Below are 19,326 nucleotides of genomic sequence, written 5' to 3' on the forward strand. Positions count from 1 at the left end.
AAAATATAACCGAACAATTCCATTGTTAAATACAAAGTGACAAAATTAAAATGGTGCGGATGTAAATATTTTAAAAAACACATGTAATACTTTTTACTGTGCATCATATGTGTATAGTAAAAACAAATGATACAAAGTTTTCAAATTCAGAAAATAGTCATAACAATTAATTATTACAATCATTGTATACTAGAGATGAGCGAATGGCGTTCGATCGAATTGGTATTCAATCGAATATCAGGCTGTTCGATATTTTCGATTCCAATCGAATAACACGCGGCAAACGCAGTAAAAATTCGTTTTCCCCTCCCACCTTCCCTGGTGCGTTTTTTGCACCAATAACTGGGCAGGGGAGGTGGGACAGGAACTACGACAACGTAGGCATTGAAAAAAAAATTGGAAAAACCCATTGGCTGCCGAAAACATGTGACCTCTCATACATAAGAATAGTGTCGGCCATCTTCGTCTCATTTTTGTTTTGGAGTGATGGGGAGAGCTTGTTCTCAGTGTGAGAAACATATAGTGAACCTGCCAATTATGCAGCAGGGGATGTGGGCGAGGATGTAGATGTGGGTATTCAGTCCACAGTCCAGGTACTGGAGAGGGGCTGCCAGCAGTGCCCCTCATCAGTAGCAGCAGGGGACGTGGACGTGGATTCCACAGTCCAGATACTGGAGAAGGGCTGCCAGCACCCAATTCACTCGTCGTCATCATCATCATCCTCCTCCTCCAACCCCAGCCCCTTCACCCTAATGTAATTGTTAAAAAACTTAAAAAAATTTTTTTATATAATTTTTCATGGATACCTCCCAAGGGCCTGCAAAGCAATTTTTTTAGGGCTCCCCCCAAGGGCCGGAAAATTAATGTTTTAGGGCTCACCCCCAAGGGCCTGAAATCTAATTTTTTAGGGGTCACCCCAAGGGCCAAAAAATAAAACGCTGCTGCATGGCTCTAGTCATCCCAAGGGCCAAAAATAAAACATTGCTGCTGCATGGCTCTAGTCACCTAAAGGGCAAAAAAATAAAACACTGCTGGTGCATAGCTCAACTCACCTGAAGGTCCAAAAACACTGCTGTTTAAAGGCTCAACTCACTCCAAGGGCCAAAAACACTGCTGGTACAAGGCTCAACTAACCTCAAGGGCCTAAAACACTGCTGGTGCAATACTCTATTCACTCCAAGGGCCTAAAACACTGCTGGTACAAGGCTCAACTAACCTCAAGGGCCTGAAACACTGCTGGTACAAGGCTCAACTAACCTCAAGGGCCTAAAACTCTCTGGTGCAAGGCTCAGCTAACCTCAAGGGCCTAAAACACTCTGCTGCAAGGCTCAACTAACCTTAAGGGCCTAAAATACTGCTGGTACAAGGCTCAACTAACCTTAAGGGCCAAAAACATTGCTGGTGCAAGGCTCAACTAACCTCAAGGGCCTAAAATACTGCTGGTGCAAGGCTCAACTAACCTCAAGGGCCTAAAACACTGCTGGTGCAAGGCTCAACAAACCTCAAGGGCCTAAAACACTGCTGGCGCAAGGCTCAACTAACCTCAAGGGCCTAAAACACTGCTGGCGCAAGGCTCAACTAACCTCAAGGGCCTAAAACACTGCTGGTGCAATACTCTACTCACTCCAAGGGCCAAAAACAGTGCTGGTACAAGGCTCAACTAACCTCAAGGGCCAAAAACACTCTGGTGCAAGGCTCAACTAACCTCAAGGGCCAAAAACGCTGCTGGTGCAATACTCTACTCACTCCAAGGGCCAAAAACACTGCTGGTACAAGGCTCAACTAACCTCAAGAGCCAAAAACACTGCTGGTGCAATACTCTACTCACTCCAAGGGCCAAAAACACTGCTGGTGCAAGGCTCAACTAACCTCAAGGGCCTAAAACACTGCTGGTGCAAGGCTCAACTAACCTCAAGGGCCAAAAACACTGCTGGTGAATTTTGTTCAGTTCCAAAGGACTCTGTGTTTAGATTTGGCTCAGTCGCAGCTCCAGAACATGCCTTGGAAGGCAAGATTTCCTTTAGTGGCTCCATCTCAGCAGGATGATGATGATAATGAAGCTTGGTTAAATCTGGTGTCGGAAGGGAAAGTGGTTTCTGATCTACATCTAAAGTACTGGAGTATGTTGTTTGGACTATTAATACCTGATCAGAACCCTGTAGAGGTAATGTAGAGTCCGATATTAGAGGACCATTCCCGGTAGTAGTAGCTGCAGCCAATTCTCCACCTTTGCGGTCCTGTAAATAAAAGTTACCTCCAGGATTTCATTCCAAAATGTTATCAATTTCCCAATCACAATCAAGGTCAGTGTCTGGGTCCTCAGTCCAATCCACTGCATCAATCCAACACAATGAGAGAGATTGTTCTGGAATCACTGTTTTAGGGGCTAACAATTTTAAAGGGGTTATTATTCTGCTGGTGCAAGGCTCAACTCACCCAAAGGGTAAAAAACTCTGCTGGTGCAAGGCTGAACTAACTTAAAGGGCCTAAAACTCTACTGGCAAAAGGCTGAAGTCACCTAAAGGGCCTCAATCTCTGCTGGTAGCTCAGCTTAAGGGCCTCTAACTTAATTTGGAAGGGCTCAACCCAAGGGCCAAAAAAGTGAATTTTTGAAGGTCTTTCCACAACACTCACACAATGACAGTTCAGGGTGGGTACTGTCGGATTTCCCATTGCCTATTCCATATGTGGTTGTCATGGGCAACATGATTTAAAGGGGTGCTTGGTAATGTTTCTTTAGCTTAAAATTTTGGTTTCTGTCCAACCAATTGGGGAGGAAAAAAATGAATGAGAATGGGCGGAGTCAACATAAAAGTGGGCAGAGCTATATTTGCTGAGGCACACAGAGCGCGCCGCACATTTTATCCCTCTTCCTACTCTTCAAAAGTTGGGAGGTATGGCGTTGGTGACGCCACACTCCTGCGTGACGTCACTCGCTTTATCTGCGATGTGCAGTGTCCTGACTCCTCCGCCTCCTCCACAAGGGGGCCCACTGAGGCTCTGTCGCCCAAGGGCCCATAAAAACCTGGAGCCGGCCCTGCCTGTACACTAGTGTAAATTGTACTGAAACCTCATAGCCCATCTCATAGCTCATTGTGGCGGGTGAATGAGCAGCCAAGAGTTACATTACATCTATTAAATAGGAATGAGCCTTTTCATGCATGTGCATAGCTTGATCCAACAGGCTTAAGAGTTGTATGAAATGCTGGTCTTAAATTGGCCCCAGTGTTGTAGATCATTATTTTTGAAGCATCCATGGAGTGACCATATTAGAGACACGCACATGTCCATCATGTATGTTGTGCATTATGACAGATGCAATGAGAACAAGTTCATTGACAGAGAGATGTGAAAATTAATCATCAGGAAGTGATGACCCAAACCCAGACACTAGGGAGTGACCGATGTATCTGTGTTCACTACAGTGTGAATATCCTGCCTTATCTACCCCTACAGAATAATTAACTTGTGCTTGACCAGTCTCTAGTTATCACTACATGAAGGCTGACCAGTGAGCAATGGAAAACGGGCCGTGTTATGACGGTACTACTGGCTGTTCTGAAACATATTGAAATAGTCACATAAACAAATGTAAAATAACATTCCAATAGTCAAACTTAAAAATAAGTTGTTTTTGTGTTGTTTTTTTTTTACTGTATACATGTTTGTGTCCCTTTATTTCCTGTATGGATATCACTGAAGTGACATTCCTAACCATTGCATATTTACCGTACTTTCAGATCGATGTCCTCAAAGCAGATATGGAAAGTGCAGAGTGGAAGATTCTGGAAAATCTCATTCTAGAGGGTGTCATGGAACAGATTGGACAGCTGGTTTTGGAAATCCATCTTCACTGGCCTGGGTTTGAAGTCAGTGGAAATGACAGCAGTGTTGTCAGATACTGGTACAGCTTATTCAAAGAGCTTGAGCATAAGGACTTTAAACTCTTCTTCACATACAAGGACTTAACAAAACCACAAATATTCCTTAAAAAGGATCTCTTTAATGCAAGCAGTTGCTACATACTGAGCTGGGTAAATACCAGGTGGACATGACACAAAGAATCTGATGACTTGTTCTCATTATGCAGCTTGATGGAGCAGTTCAGCAAAGAGGGCTCAGATTCTGTAAAATGTTCTCAGTAACACTCAGCTGACGTGTATTTTCTAGGGAAGTGTCTCCTAAGTGAGGAATCTTAAAGCCCTCCTGCTGATAACGTAATAACGCTCCAGATATTGGCAGATGGAAGACTTCAGATCTGTTAGGATAGTTTATTTTATTACATATTGTGCCTTTCACCGGCGCCTGTCACTTTCTGAATAACATTAAAGAGACAGATAAAACCTAAATGTCGGCCAAGGTTTCTTCATCTCTATTTGAAATAAAGAAGTCCAGCATGAAAACCAAAACCCTGGCACATACAGGTGTAGGGGCTCTGCATTGTCAGATACAGGGAAATCTCAGAGAATTTTCCTCTCTGATTTCTGTCCTCTAATAGACTCATAGGATAACCCTTTTAATAAAGCCACTTGTTTGGGACCTTCAGCAGCTGAGCACACAGCACATGTAATATTACATACAGAGATGTTTCCATTTAGGGAATGCTCAATCCTCCATTATGGATTGAATGTCTGTCTTTTGATCTCATCCATTGTAGAATGAGAGATTCGGACTTTCACAGATATAGAATGATGGCCATAAATAAACCCCTCTCACTCTGTGTCTGTCCTTATTTCTTCTGTCATGTTTTACTTTTTTTTATTTATTTTTTTATTTTCTGATGGATGAAAGTCATGTATCCAGGACTTTTTCTTCATTACAAAACCTAATGCAAGAAAGCTTCTGTCATGTTTTTCAATGTGAGAGTGAATGTAGACAGACAAGCCGGAGGAGGCTCAGTCAGCATTCTGCAATTGACGTCTGTTGCTTACATCCTACCATGGATGAGTACCAAGGACGTTAACCCTTTCCTGCTGCAGCCATTTTAAATTTGCATTTGACTCCTCAGCTTCCAAAAGCCATAAATTTATTTCTCCGTTCACAGAGCTACATGAGGGTTTAATTTTATGGGAAAAATCTTAATATTTCATAAAATGTACTGGGCAGCTGGAAAAAACTTCATAGGGTGGAATTAAAGCAAAACTGTGCTTGCATAACTTTCTTACAGGCTTTGTTGTTGTGGGGTCAAGCAATCTAGCTGAAAATAATGGTGCCTCAGTCAATGCGGTTAGTGCCGCCAAGTCTTCACTGGGTATTGCAGAAGAGACCCAGTGTCTGCAATGCTCAGTCGGGAAAGGGTTAATAACAATAGTGTGAGCCTACAATAACCACTTCCGGACTTCCCATAGAGTATATACGTCCAGGTTGCCTTGTTCTGTAAGGATGCACTGATACATCCTTATCATGCAGCTGATAAAACGGGGAGCTGGCCGTAACTACAGCTGGAGCTCCTCTAGAGAATGTAGGAAAGGTTTATTTCCATCTCTGCCTTCCGATCACTGTGTACACAGCGCTCAATAAGCACTGTATACACAGCTATGGAGCCACCATGATGCAGCTCCCCTTTGACCCAGCGGTCACGTGATATGCTGGGATCAGCGTGTGTTAGAGCCGCTGGAGCCTACAGGACTTAGATAAGCTCTGTAGTTATGGGCAGGAGGCTGGATTTCTCCTGCAACTGGGGCAAAATATACCAGCCCCAGTTATAGGGAAGATCAGCCTCCCCCACATTAAAAAAAAAAAAAAAAAAGTAATGATATCCCCAAATGTCTATTGGGCCTTGTGGGTACAGAATGTAAAAAAAAAAAAAATATATATATATATGCCAATAACACGCTCTTATTACAGGTTCTGGCCCAACCACTGACAACACAATACAAAAAAAAAAAAATTACTGTAACAAAGGAAAAACTTTTAAAAAGTTTAAGTAGCACTTTTTTAATTATTTTGTTAAAAAGTGAAGATAGATACATTTTTCCCTCCTCTTGTTTCTTTAATATTTTTTTATATATAAACACATGTAAAAATAACATAAAAACAAAGCCCTATGTGTCACCAAAAAAAAAATGCAAAAATTAGTTGACCCAAATAATAAACCCAAATAATAAAAAAAATATTTTTTTTAATTAAAAAAGTGTCAGTCTGGACAACCTCTTTAATTTGGTGGTGCTGTGAACTGCTGTAGCGTTCCTCCTGCACATTACAAGATACTGGTGCTTCTGATGGTAGAACATCCTGTAATCTTTTTAGGCCCTTCTAACAAAACCGTACTGAAGACGTGGACAACACTTTATCTTGTATAGCACTTGCTGCATTCTCAATATTGGTTCATATAAAGGGACATTGTCATATATTATGAAAGCACACCCGATGTTTTGTCCTAATAAATGCCACAGTTATGAGCTATGCTGCCCCCTACAGGTTATATAAAGTAGCATGTCATTAAAATCAGTTCTATTCAATCTGTAATTTGTTTAGTTTTTTTTCCTGAAATTGAATACAGTAGTGAAGGTTTCTTAAATATTTAAAGATGTTCAACTTCTATGTGTTACAGTATTATGTTCAATGTATAAGGAAATGTTTCAGCTTTTACCACATTGGGGCAGAATGGCTGCAAACAAATACAGCTGTACATCTAAGCTTTTCAGAACAAAAAAGAACTCATGTTGTATGTGATAAGTCTGTATATATTTTTAAATGGCAAGGTGTATGCTCTCAAGCAGGGTAAAATGGTACTTGCCTGGCAGCTTTTTAAAAATGCCATTGTTAAGATGAGCGGTACAAAAAGCAACTGGTATTACCTGTTACTTTCACAATTCTATTATCCCAAATTCAGTATCCACACCCATCACTGTGCCTTTGTCTACCTGAAGAGAATGAACCTGTATTCATCTGAGTGTTTCTGCTCCTTCGTTTCCCATATCAAGTCACATGAACCCACCACTTATAAATTCTGACAGATCGAAAGTTTTAACAAATGACTGTTCCGCTATAAGCTCCAGTTTGTGTTGACTATCCCTATGATGCAACCGCTCCTATGAACTACATACACCATAATTCTTGCCACCCTACACAAAATAGAATCTTACTTCATTATCCCAAATTTCTTTAGACTTGACTGTATAAATGAGGAAATCTGACTTCTAAACCTGCCCAGCAAACATTTTACATTGAACATTCCCTGACAAGGATGTGTAAGGAGGCCGGGCGACATTGTGTAAAGCAGTAACACAGCTGGATTGTGTTGGTTGTGTATTTATCATGAAGACTGTGCAGTGAAGGCTCAAACAGTTGGAATGGTTTGCAGAATAAATATAATTTTACACAACTTCGAAAGTGATTTTAGTATTTACTGCAGGGCTGAACAAAAGACCGGTAATCAATGGGGCACATTTACTACTATTTTATGGGGGTAAACACAAAACAACTTAGGTTTGCAACAAATTGCCACAGTTGTATTTTTACACTGCCACCATCAGATTCCAGAAATGGAGCATGGAGTGGACAGGGCCATCGCTCCCCATCACATGTGTGATATTTATGGCAGTTTACTGGAGTCCAATGATGCCACAGATATATGCCAGCTACAAGCTAGCATAGATTTTGGTGCAAGCACAGAACCACCCTTGGTGGTTGCCCCTGATTTATGAGCTGGCATGTATCTCATAATTGGTGAGGCACATCTTCCAGTATACTATGTGATAGTCTAGATAAATTTTCAAGAAAAATGTATTCCTATTCATAGGGTAAATGACAAATTATCGAGCGGTGGGAGTTTAACTGCTGAGAACTCCACCAGTCCCAAGAACGGGGGCATGTTAAGAGTTCTGTACTTCAGTTATTTTTGGTGCTCCCATTGATGTGAATGGAGTAGAGGTGTACATTCTGCATCCAACACTACAGTCACAAAGAGGGTAAGCCCTTCCCCTGTTCTCAAGATTGGTGGAGGGTCACAGTAATTAGGACAGAAGATAAAATTGCTGATAAGTTGGTATCTATCAATAGATAATCAATTTTCATGGCATAAACCCTTTAGGGTCTCTGGGATGCCATAATATAGGTTTTAGCATAATATATAATATATTATATTTAATGTAAACCCAAGTACAGAATCTAACACATGAAATCTAATACATACTGTATATCAATACAGTGGGGCCCTATAGAAGAGCAGGTGATGGCCACACATTAACCCGTTTTTTGAGCTCTAAGAAGAGTATATAATTTAAAGGGGTTTTCTGGGGAAAAAATATTTGTTAAAAAGGTCTATCAATGAATTAATAAACCAAGTATTGGTGACGTTCCATATCTGGAAACGGAATGTCACCGAATAATCAGAAAGTGTGCCTGCGGTGGCTCCATGGATATGGTTAACTATACATTTTTTTCTTAAAGAGGACCTTTCACCATATCTGGGCACAGGCAGTGTTATATACTGCCGGAAAGCTGACAGTGCACTGATTTCAGCGCACTGTCGGCTTTCCCGATCTGTGCCCGGTGTAAAGAGCTTACAGTGCCGGTACCGTAGCTCTTCTATGGTCAGAAGGGCGTTTCTGACCATTAGCCAGAGACGTCCTTCTGCCTCGCGGCGCCTATCGCGCTGTGCTGTGGAGCGGGGAGGAACGCCCCCTCCCTCCCTGATAATACTCGTCTATGGACAAGCTGTGTGAGCAGAGGGAGGGGGCGTTCCTCCCGGCTCCACAGTACAGCGCGATAGGCGCCGCGAGGCAGAAGGACATCTCTGGCTAATGGTCAGAAACGCCCTTCTGACCATAGAAGAGCTACGGTACCGGACCGTAAGCTCTTCACACCGGGCACAGATCGGGAAAGCCGACAGTGTGCTGAACTCAGCGCACTGTCAGCTTTCCGGCAGTATATAACACTGCATGTGCCCAGATATGGTGAAAGGTCCTCTTTAAATATGTCATTTAGAAAGTAGGTGGGGGGATGTTTAGATTATCTTAAAGGGGTTGTCTGGGATAAAATGTAATTACAACGCTAAACTCCACCAATAGCAACAGGTATGCTTCATTGTATAAAGTCTAGCCCTTACAATGTGACTATCTTCAGCTTTCTAATACACTTTCAATTCCTGGCCATTTAAGATTTATTTTCATGTCTGCAAATAAGAGTCATGCAAAGTTCTATACTTTTTCACAGCTCTTTGCAGATATTTTTTGGAAGCTGGATAATCCTTTTAACAAATACACCCACAGCAAATGCTAAATACTCACTGTTCCCTTGTGCGGTCTTGTCTTGGATTTTACTTACTTGCTCCTTCTATCAAAGTTATTTACATGCATTGAATCTGTGGACAAACTACATTTCCCATGATTCACCTTCCTGCTCTCACTCTCTGTGTACCCCTCCCTTCTCCACGCTCCCCTGTAATTAAATTACGGGTAATAAATCACAGCATCATGTGACTTCAGATGTGGGAGTGATGTTTCATTTGGAAGTTTAGTCCCACTTTTCCCCCTGTGAGTGACACACACACACACACACACACACACACACACTGAGCGCAAAGGGGATGAATCATGGGAACCGTAGTTTGCCCACAGATTCACTGCATATAAATAAGGCTCAGGAATTAAGGGAACTCTTTAAGGAGAGTGCCATTAAGGCCACCTTTGCAGGCGTATGGCAACTTAAAAGCTATTTATGCTCCACTGGGGGATTCTGGGGAATATGCTAATTGTTTTCCAGGAAGTACGGTAATTAGAGACAGCAAAAAGAGACATTTGTTTTCCTAAGACATCCCCCTTAAAACCAGGCATGGCTTTTTCAGACAACCTAATATCGTTTTGTGGAATTATTGCCAAACTAACCTATTCCAAAAGGAACAGACTCCCGGCTGTGGACAGCGCTGTTTCGATCTGGATGGATCTCGTCAGCACAATGTAGGGAAACTAGTATGGCTAGATGAGAGCCTATAGACAAAGTTCAGGGACGAAGAGAACTCCTTAAAGGGGTGTTTCTATGTACATAATTATTTTTAAATTTGTAGATAATTAAAAGTTAAACATTTTTGCAGATATAAGCAATTAAAAATTCTGCAGAGTTTAAGATTTTCTCTAACTTTCTTAGTGGTGACAGTCTTTTATCTTGATCGGTTGCCAGTGGATACGACCAACAATGCAGAAACTTTCTAAGGTCAGAAAATCAGCCATGATGTCCTTATTGTGGCCGGGATATCTTCTGATACATGTAGCGTCCCTGCCTGATACCCCAGCTACAATAAGAAAATCATAGCTGGGTACCTGACAATTCCCAGACCACAGAAAGTTTCTGCATTAGTGGTCGTATCCATTGGTAACCGATCAAGATAAAAGACTGTCACCACTAAGAAAGTCAGAGAAAATCTTTAAAACTCTCCAGAATGTATAATTACTTATATTTGCAAAAATGTTTAACTTTTAATTATCTACAAATATAGATATGATTATGTACATGGGAATACTCCTTTAAGGAGTTCCTTTGTGTATTTATTGTAAAAAGAGTTTCTAATGATAGAATACCCTTAATATTTGAATTTTTTGTGCACGTATAGAATTATAATTTTTTACTTTTTTGTTCTATAGTTACTCAAAAAAAAAAAAAAAAAAAAAAAAAAACCACAGGATGTTTTTTCTTTTTACACCATGCCTTTCCAACGCATCTGAGGTTGCAGCATTACTTTTAACACCGTGCTACTGCTGCCTCTGTTCTGTACACAGCAGTCACGGAGCAATGAATATGTGAAAGTAGAGAAGAAAGAAACAGTGAAAACCCACTTATGTATTTCTATCTTCTGTTCAGGGTCCCTGGAAAACTGACAGTGGGGCATTTGGGTGTCCAATTACTCAGAGATCCAGCTAAAGAATGCACCATAAACAACCTGAAATGTCCGCTGTATATATGTATGGCTGGTGAACCTCAACTAGTTAAATCTAAAATACTGCCAGTAACGTTACCGGAATGTAACTAATGTATTTAACGAAGAACCAGCTAAATTCATATAGGTCGTTCCATTCCTTTTATCTGTCATTGTGGAAAAAAACATAGGCTCCAAGTTAACATTCTTCTGGAAAAGTCATTGCATTAAAAAAAAAAAAAAAAAAACCCCCCCACAAACCTGCAATGATGCCTCAATGTAAAAAAGACCAAATTTACAATTTTATTTTTTGACTTTAAAATAAAAACTTCTATACACAATTTAGTAATAAGGCTCCATATACACACATACAGATGTAAAAACACAAGACCTGCTGGTGAAGGTACTTTGCACCTGGACACAGTACAAGTGTACTCGGCTTGCATGAGCTCGGTGAAACACTCGCTGGGACGCTGACAATGGGTGTTGTAATGAAATTACACTCACAGTAAAGTTTGAGCAAATGTCTCCAAAATGGCTTATAAAAGAAATGGGTCCATCTACACACCTTCAACAGTGGATAATTCAGTTCCCAAATTCACTTTACAGTTTCATTGGTTGTCTTTGACCAATAAGTTCAGAGTTTACAATACCCATGCAAAGTATATAATCATTGTGTATTTATCCAGCACAGGCACTTGAGTTTCAGTCCCAGAGTTTGATAAGTCCATCCCATCCACAAGTGATCACTTTGGATGTTTCATGAGGGTGCCATACTGCACCTATACAGACTTTATCATGTGCCTTCAATCTGCTGTATAGCTTAGTAGTCTTCCAGTCCCAGATGTTCAGCTTTCCATCAGCATCACCAGACACCACATAGCTGCACAAAGAAAATCATTTTTATACTGATAGCGTGTAAAAACATTTAACAAATCTTAATTTGAAGCTACCATATATACTTGAGTATAAGCTGACCCAAATATAAGCCGAGGCCCCTATTTTTACCACAAAAAACTGGGAAAACTTATTGACTCGAGTATAAGCCCCGGGAGGGGGAAATGCAGCAGCTACTGGAAAATTTCAAAAATTTAAATGGCTGGCATTTTTGGGTGCAGTAGATGCTGGGTGCTGGGGAAAGGGAGGGGGTGTTTTGGTTGTCTGTCTGCCCCTTCCCTGAGGTTTAGGACTGGGGATTTTTCCCCCCCAATTGGAACTCAGCCTATATTCAGTAGACCGGGCACTTTCAGACACAGGGATACCTATTGTGTATGTGTTTCACAGTAATTTTCTACTTTGAGGGCAGGTTCACACCAGCACCCGATCTCCGTTATGCAGGTTTCCGTTTCCTGCCCGAGAAACTGGGCAGGAGACAGAAACCAGCAGGCAGTTTTCAAACCTATTCATGGGTTTGAAATGTGTCCGCCGGTGAGCGTCTTCTGCTCTCCGCAGTGAAACAGTTTTATTTTTTTAACCAGACACAAAGTCTGACATGCAGGACTTTGTGTCCGGTAAAAAGAAAACTGTTTCGCTGCAGAAAGCAGAAGACGCTCACCGGCGGACACTGAATATTGTCTTCCGCTGACAGAAAACAAAAACCTGCATAACGGAGATCGGGCGCTGGTGAGAACCCACCCTTATATGTATTCTAGAGAAAGGAGTGATTTACAACTTTTATTTTTTATTACATTTTTTTAAACCTTTTTTTTCACTACTTTCTTATACTCGAGTATATACGATATGTTTCTAAAATTGTGGTTTCAGATTTGCCATAAGATTATATTATTATTTTTTTTTTATGCAAACAAAATCGTAACCTATCATTGCTATTCTGTCTTATTCTTACCTCATGTCTGGTGAAAAGTCAACTTGACAAGCATAGCCTGCCACCATATGACCCTTAAAAATTTTCTTTTTATTTAATCGGAATCTGTTTTGTGCTCCAAAAATAAGGATTTGGTTATCCATAGATTGACAAGCCAACCATTTACCTGTGAATCAATATGAAGAAAATTAATTCAAATACAAAATGAAAATAGGTATAAATATAACCAAATCTGTGAAATACAGATTTGCGCAAAAACACTTTGCTTCTAGACATGGCCTGGCATATCAGTAGGTGAGGGCTGTGCAATAACTGATTTCACAAATGCGGTAAAATAACCTACCTTCTACCTATCACCAATTTATCCTCTGGGATGCATAGAATAATAGTTTTAAAACACAGCAGGAATGCTGCGGGGGGGGAGGTTATCAGCAGCCCTATAGGCATTCAGTGCCCATGATCAGAGAGAACTCTAATTGCAGGTAGTACTGCCAAATTTCCACTGTGAGCAGTTAACCTACTCATATGATCTGATAGAAAGGGCAGGAGCTGATTGGACAATTCTGTTTTAAAAAGCAAAAATTATAAAACATTAAAAATACAATCTTCCTTATAATCCAATACCAAATTTATATAGTTTTTGGTATGTTTTATACGTTCAGAATTTTTTTTTTAAAAAAACTAAATTTAGTCACCATTTTTCTGACACCTATAACTTTTTTATGTTTCTGTGTGCAGGGCTGTATAAGGTGTGATTTTTTTTTTTTTCTCTTGGGTCACAAGGTGAAGTTTTCATTTTTTCATTCACTTCATTTTGGGGAAATGTTGGTTGTTTTGATCTCTTTTATTAAATTTTATATGAGAGGTGAAATGGAGAAAGTACATTTTGTCAGTTTCTTTTTTACCACTACAGTGTTTGCCACAAGATAGAGATATATATATATATATATATATATATATATATATATATATATATATATATATATATATATATATATATTTTATTTTATTTTTTTTTCCAGGCATTTTGAGATGTTGGCCTACGTTGTTTGTTTTTATTTGGAAGTTAGAGAAAGGGGGGTAACTTTTTTTTAATTTTTTTATATTTAGTTCCCCTAGTGGGCTAGAGCCTGCAATCATTAGATGGCTTATCCCATACACTGCAAAACAACTGTATTAAAGTCTATGGTGGAAATCACTATATTTCTGCTACAGGCAAGTATCAATATAGATCTAGTGAAGACAGAACTTGGGAGCCTTCATAAGATTCCTGGCTGTCATTGAGGCACAGTGGCTTCCGCATGGCAAGATGACAGTAGCCATCATGCAGCATTGAAGTAAGTGCAACAGTGGGGACACAATCAAAGGGGGATTCGGGATGGAATTGCGGTAAAATCAAAGAGTTAATGCCCCCAGGTCTTCCCTGTATAAAACAGTCCTGACCTGGAAATTATAGCCTCTGCTCTGCCCCAGACCTGGCGCCATATTTAAAACCGTACTATAACTGCAGATGCTCGAAAAGAGTTAAGGATGAAGCATTATTTTTCATTTTTTCCCATCTAGATTCTCCAAAAGCCACAACCTTATATTCTAAGTTGATGGAGCAGTAAGTGGGCATATTTTTGTGAGATTAGTTATATTTTTTCAACAGTGCCAATTTTTATTTATTTATTTTTTTTTTTTTTAAGAGCAAAAATAATTTAACTTTTTATTAAAATCTTTCTGTGAGGGGGGGAAAAAAACAGCAAGTCTGTCTTTGATTATTGTGCTGTAATTTTTGTGCCACTCATACATTAAAAGCAACATTTTAAAATGTATTGTGCATGTCAGTTATGGTGATATAAATTATGGATCCACGATTGCTACTGACCATGGCTGTTGTCACCATCCTGCCTGTCACTTAGGGTATGTTCACATGATGGAATTTGTACAAGCTAAAATATTCAGCTTCAGAAATTTGTAACTGAATTTTTCTGCTTTACCAAATTCCACTGCAGAATCCACTGTGGAATTTGCAAATTCTGCGCCAGCCAGGCACAATATTTTTAACTCCTATTCATTTCAATGGGATTTATTAGGCAGAATACCCGTTGATGGTTATTGGAGGTGCTCCAGTTCTGCAGCTCCATTATTATCTTTTGGCAGAAGTCCTCGCTGCATGTGGCTGCTGAAGCCAATCAGTGGCCACAGCAAGGGACCCAGTAATGTCACTACCTACCCAGTCCCTGCTCTCACTTGATTTCTGAACCCAATCAGCAGAAGGGACCCAGAATGCCACAGCCAGCGAAGAATTCCATTGCAAGACATTCGAGCATCAGGATCAAATCATGCTGGGAAGACACTGGAGCACCCAGGACAGGTGAGCATTCTTTTTGCTTTCTATCCACCACCTATATGCACTATGCCTCATGTAAGATACATTCACTTCTATAGGCAATACAAAAAGAGCCCACTCTTACTTAAACTACTTACCATTAGGTGACAAGGTAACAGCAGGCATTGAGTGCATACTTGGCTCTGCTATATACTTAAAATCTACAGGGATGTCCCTGTTGAGGAAAAACAAAAAAAAAAAAAATACTTAGTTGTTTTGGCTTTATAACAAATGGTATTATATTGCTGAAGATGCAGTTTAACCTGTGAATGTTCCATTTCTGGGAAAAACTCCCTTTTTTCCAATTGTATACTATTTCCATTTTAAACAATTTATAACCCAACAGCCTACATGGCTAATCTAAGTTAACTGCTAAAATTTGCACAATGACTGATGCAACAACAGCAAGTTGTAAAGGAATTGGCAACAAAAGTGACAAAAACAAAGATTGGAAATGTGTCTGAATCCTGCCAAATATTTAGGCAGTATAAACTCAGACCAGGCACTCTCAAGATGCACCAAATGACTCATATGCTGGATGATGAACCTGGTTCATCTTTAGATACTTTGTCTAACTCTACTCCAACTATTATTGGTTGGCTTACTTTGCTGCATGTTGTCACATATTAAAATCAAACATCCTTGTTGACCAAGATGCAACAACTGTTTTAAAGAGGACCTTTAGCCACTTGGTGCACATGCGGTTTTATATACCGCTAGAAAGCTGACAGTGCACTGAATTCAGCACACCATCGGCTTTCATGTTCTGTGCCGGTACCGTAGCTCTTCACCGTAAGAAGGGTGTTTCTGACAGTCAGTCAGAAACACCCTTCTGACGGTGAAGAGCTATGGTACCGGCACCGATAGCTCTTCACCCGGGGCACAGAACATGAGAGCTGATAGTGTGCTCAATTCAGTGCACTGTCGGCTTTCTAGCGGTGTATAAAAATGCATGTGGTACAAGTAGTGAAAGGTCCTCTTTAAACAATAACTTATGCAGGTCATGTATGCCATATTTTAATGTAGATTGTGTCAGCATTCTGGTACATATTATTAAATCTCCCTCACAATTTCCAAACTTCTAATCTTGCAAAGGTTCTAGGCTGCTAAAAGGCTGTGAATTGTAGCAAGGTAACTAGTCTACAAACTCAATCATTGAATTTCCGTTGTAAATAAATTGCCATTGTGAAAGCAGGCTCAAGCTGTTCCACATTAATTACAGATGCAAATATATGCAGCACTGGAATGCAAGAACAAAAAAATTTGTGAAATATAAAATCAATAACATCTGGAACAGCAACGCATGTGCTTAGATGGTAAATAGGTTGAGGAGGATAAAGTTTGCTTGTCCTCAAACAAATCTGAACGTCTGTTAACACAACAACCTATTTTAGGAGTACAATGTCATAATGTCTGAACATGGATTAAATATGAGACTTACCACTCCCAGACTCTCAAGCTCTTATCATCAGAGGTGCTTACAAAACGCCTGTTCTCATCAACAAAAGTAATTGTATTGACAGCTCCCAGATGCCGGTCGTACTCCTGGACAATCTCCCCACTTCGAATATCCCACTGAAAATGGGAATTAAAAAAATAAATAAATAAATAAATAAATAAAAAAAAATAAAAAAATCAGGTTTCAGCTTAATATACATACCCAAGCATAACGTGGTACACTGCCAGATTCTTAAGTCAGCATATCGAAGAGAAAAAGCCTTTCGTATTGTATTAACCCCTTAGCGCTATTTCACGTATATGCACGTCACGGAATGTGGTTCATTCCCGCATTCCCACGTGCCTGTACGTGATGGAGATCGCACAGGCTCAGAAGCAGAGCCCGTGCAATCACCATGGGAGCCCGCTGTTTAACCCTTAAGGTGCAGGCGGTCAATAGTGACCACCCCATTTTTAAGAGGACCTTTCATCAGATTGGGCACAGGCAGTTCTATATACTGCTGGAAAGCTGACAGTGCGCTGAATTCAGGGCACTGTCTGCTTTCCCGATCTGTACCCCGGGTAAAGCGCTATTGGTCCCGGTACCGTAGCGCTTTACAGTCAGAAGGGCGTTTCTGACAGTTAGCCAGGGACACCCTTCTGCCCAGCAGCGCCTATCGCGCTGTACAGTGTGAGCGGGGAGGAACGCCTCCTCCCGCTCCTGATAATACTCATCTATGGACGAGCTGTGTGAGCAGAGGGAGGGGGCGTTCCTCCCTGCTCACACTCTACAGCACGATAGGCGCCGCGAGGCAGAAGGGCTTCCCTGGCTAAGTGTCAGAAACGCCCTTCTGACTGTAAAGCACTACGGTACCGGGACAGATAGCGCTTTACCCCCAGCACAGATCGGGAAAGCCGACAGTGCGCTGAATTCAGCACACTGTCAGCTTTCCAGCAGTATATAGAACTGCCTGTGCCCAATCTGATGAAAGGTCCTCTTTAAGTGTTTCAAAGTGAAAATAAAGATGCAGGCGGCATCAGGAGTCAGAGTTAGCTGTAACACACAGATAACATCCTGCTCCTTAACTCCCGATCGAAGCTGCGCTTCAATCGAGGGTTTTAACCCTTTGGATACGGCGGGCAAACATGTCCGCTGTATTCAATGGGCTCCCCCGGGTTAAGGGGCCCCTGGGCACCCCCTGCAGAGAGATCGGGGGGTGCCCATATCAAGTATCTGCAGCCCGGGGTCTGACAAGTGAATGCATTTCATCCGCAAAAAAACAAACCCTTATATGGCCACATCACCAGAAAAATAAAAAAAAATATATAGCTTGTACAATGTGAATACAAAAATCTCCCAAAAATCCCCAAATCATTAGAACACAACTGACTGCGGCAGGAAGGGAATGCATAAGCTGTGTATAAGCGTATATCAGGGGACACCCCAAATTTAGAGCTTATGAGGGAAAATATACCAGAACTGACCCCCAATTCTTAGGAGCTACTGGGGAATTTGGTGTTCCCAATGCACTCTCACAGCTTATATATTCACGCTCCAACATCCGCTGTGCAATCATGTCTGGGATACTAATGCTCATTAGACCCCTGAGGGGTGCAGTTTACGCGCCCATTGAAGTGAATGAGAAGTGTTTGGGAGCCGTCCGCTGCGCTCGCGTGTACGGCTGTGAATGAGTATTTTTACAAGCCCGGCGTAACTCCGTGTGCATGGAGCCTCACCTTGTTTCTGCTTTCTGAACATTGACTATTGCTGAGATATTAGCTTTTTTTTCTCCCCAATAATGAACTGTATGTTGCTATGAGGGCATCGCCATTGCTCGTTACACAAAAGAGCTATGCTTTCCAGCATCCATCCTTCTCATGACTGATATGTACACGGCCTGGCCCTGACATGTATTGCAGGGATATAGCCCTTTTGTACAACGGCAGCAACAGCGATGTTCTTCTCTCACCAAACAGCTCATTAGCAGATCAGTAAAAAGCTATATCTCAGTCATAGATCAAGTACCTGAAGAGAGAATTTTATTCATCTGACTACGCTTACACATAAATAGGGACTGATATGGTGACAGACTCACTTTAAGATTGTTCTTAAAAAGTGCATGGATGAATCATTGCTATAACAGAGTTTAGCCAAGCTTACATAGTATAGCAGTAATTCAAGAAAACAAGTATGAACTTTACCTCACATGCAAAATTGATTTGGATCCCTAACATATAAGTAGGTAAGCTTTTATTGCAACCTTAAATAGCATTGGGATGGGCCATGTAAACAAGCAGACAACCTCACCTACAATACTGTTAAAATATATTAAGAGAAATCCAGTGCAAACCCCCCCCCCCCCAAAAAAAAAAACATTAGAAGAGTAAAAGCTGATATACATTGTGACTCACCTGTACGATTTTTTTGTCAGACATTCCTGCTACAAAGAGATTCTGTTTATCTTCATCAGGATTGAACTTTACACAATATGGCACCTTTCTGTTTGTAAACCTGGATATGCATTGTCCTAATGAAAAAGAATCTCAAATTAACATGGTACTTGTAGGTCTTATAGGTCAAAGGTAAGGCAGGTTTGATGGCAAAATAGTTTGTGCACAAACTTAAATACATTTTATTTTTATTCATATACAAAATTACAGACCACAGCTTTCATGTAATATTCATTGCACAGCAATTTAAAAATATGGTAATATGTATAGTCTCAAATACAGCAGAGTGAAAAGGCCCTTAAAAGCCACCCTAAGGCCTTTACTCCGCTATTTGATGTGCATTCAAGTTATTTGGGAATGCTCATTAGAAAACAGGCATAGACA

General features: G+C 40.7%; 2 protein-coding genes across 2 annotated transcripts in view; one reads left to right on the plus strand and one right to left on the minus strand.

The window, feature by feature from the left end:
- The window catches only part of METTL24 (methyltransferase like 24), a 46,398-nt gene extending 42,094 nt beyond the window's left edge, over positions 1 to 4,304 (plus strand). The window contains exon 5 of the mRNA XM_075268162.1: positions 3,741 to 4,304. Coding sequence (XP_075124263.1) covers positions 3,741 to 4,055 — 315 coding nt within the window. The 3' untranslated portion in view covers positions 4,056 to 4,304. The remainder of the gene's footprint in view (positions 1 to 3,740) is intronic.
- A 6,833-nt stretch (positions 4,305 to 11,137) lies between these two features.
- The window catches only part of CDC40 (cell division cycle 40), a 30,938-nt gene continuing 22,749 nt past the window's right edge, over positions 11,138 to 19,326 (minus strand). The window contains exons 11-15 of the mRNA XM_075268144.1: positions 18,904 to 19,019; positions 16,496 to 16,629; positions 15,153 to 15,229; positions 12,702 to 12,846; positions 11,138 to 11,738 (exon numbers count right to left, since the gene is read on the minus strand). Coding sequence (XP_075124245.1) covers positions 11,561 to 11,738; positions 12,702 to 12,846; positions 15,153 to 15,229; positions 16,496 to 16,629; positions 18,904 to 19,019 — 650 coding nt within the window. The 3' untranslated portion in view covers positions 11,138 to 11,560. The remainder of the gene's footprint in view (positions 11,739 to 12,701; positions 12,847 to 15,152; positions 15,230 to 16,495; positions 16,630 to 18,903; positions 19,020 to 19,326) is intronic.

Source organism: Leptodactylus fuscus, chromosome 3 (genome assembly GCF_031893055.1).
Source record: "Leptodactylus fuscus isolate aLepFus1 chromosome 3, aLepFus1.hap2, whole genome shotgun sequence".
NCBI lineage: Eukaryota > Metazoa > Chordata > Amphibia > Anura > Leptodactylidae > Leptodactylus > Leptodactylus fuscus.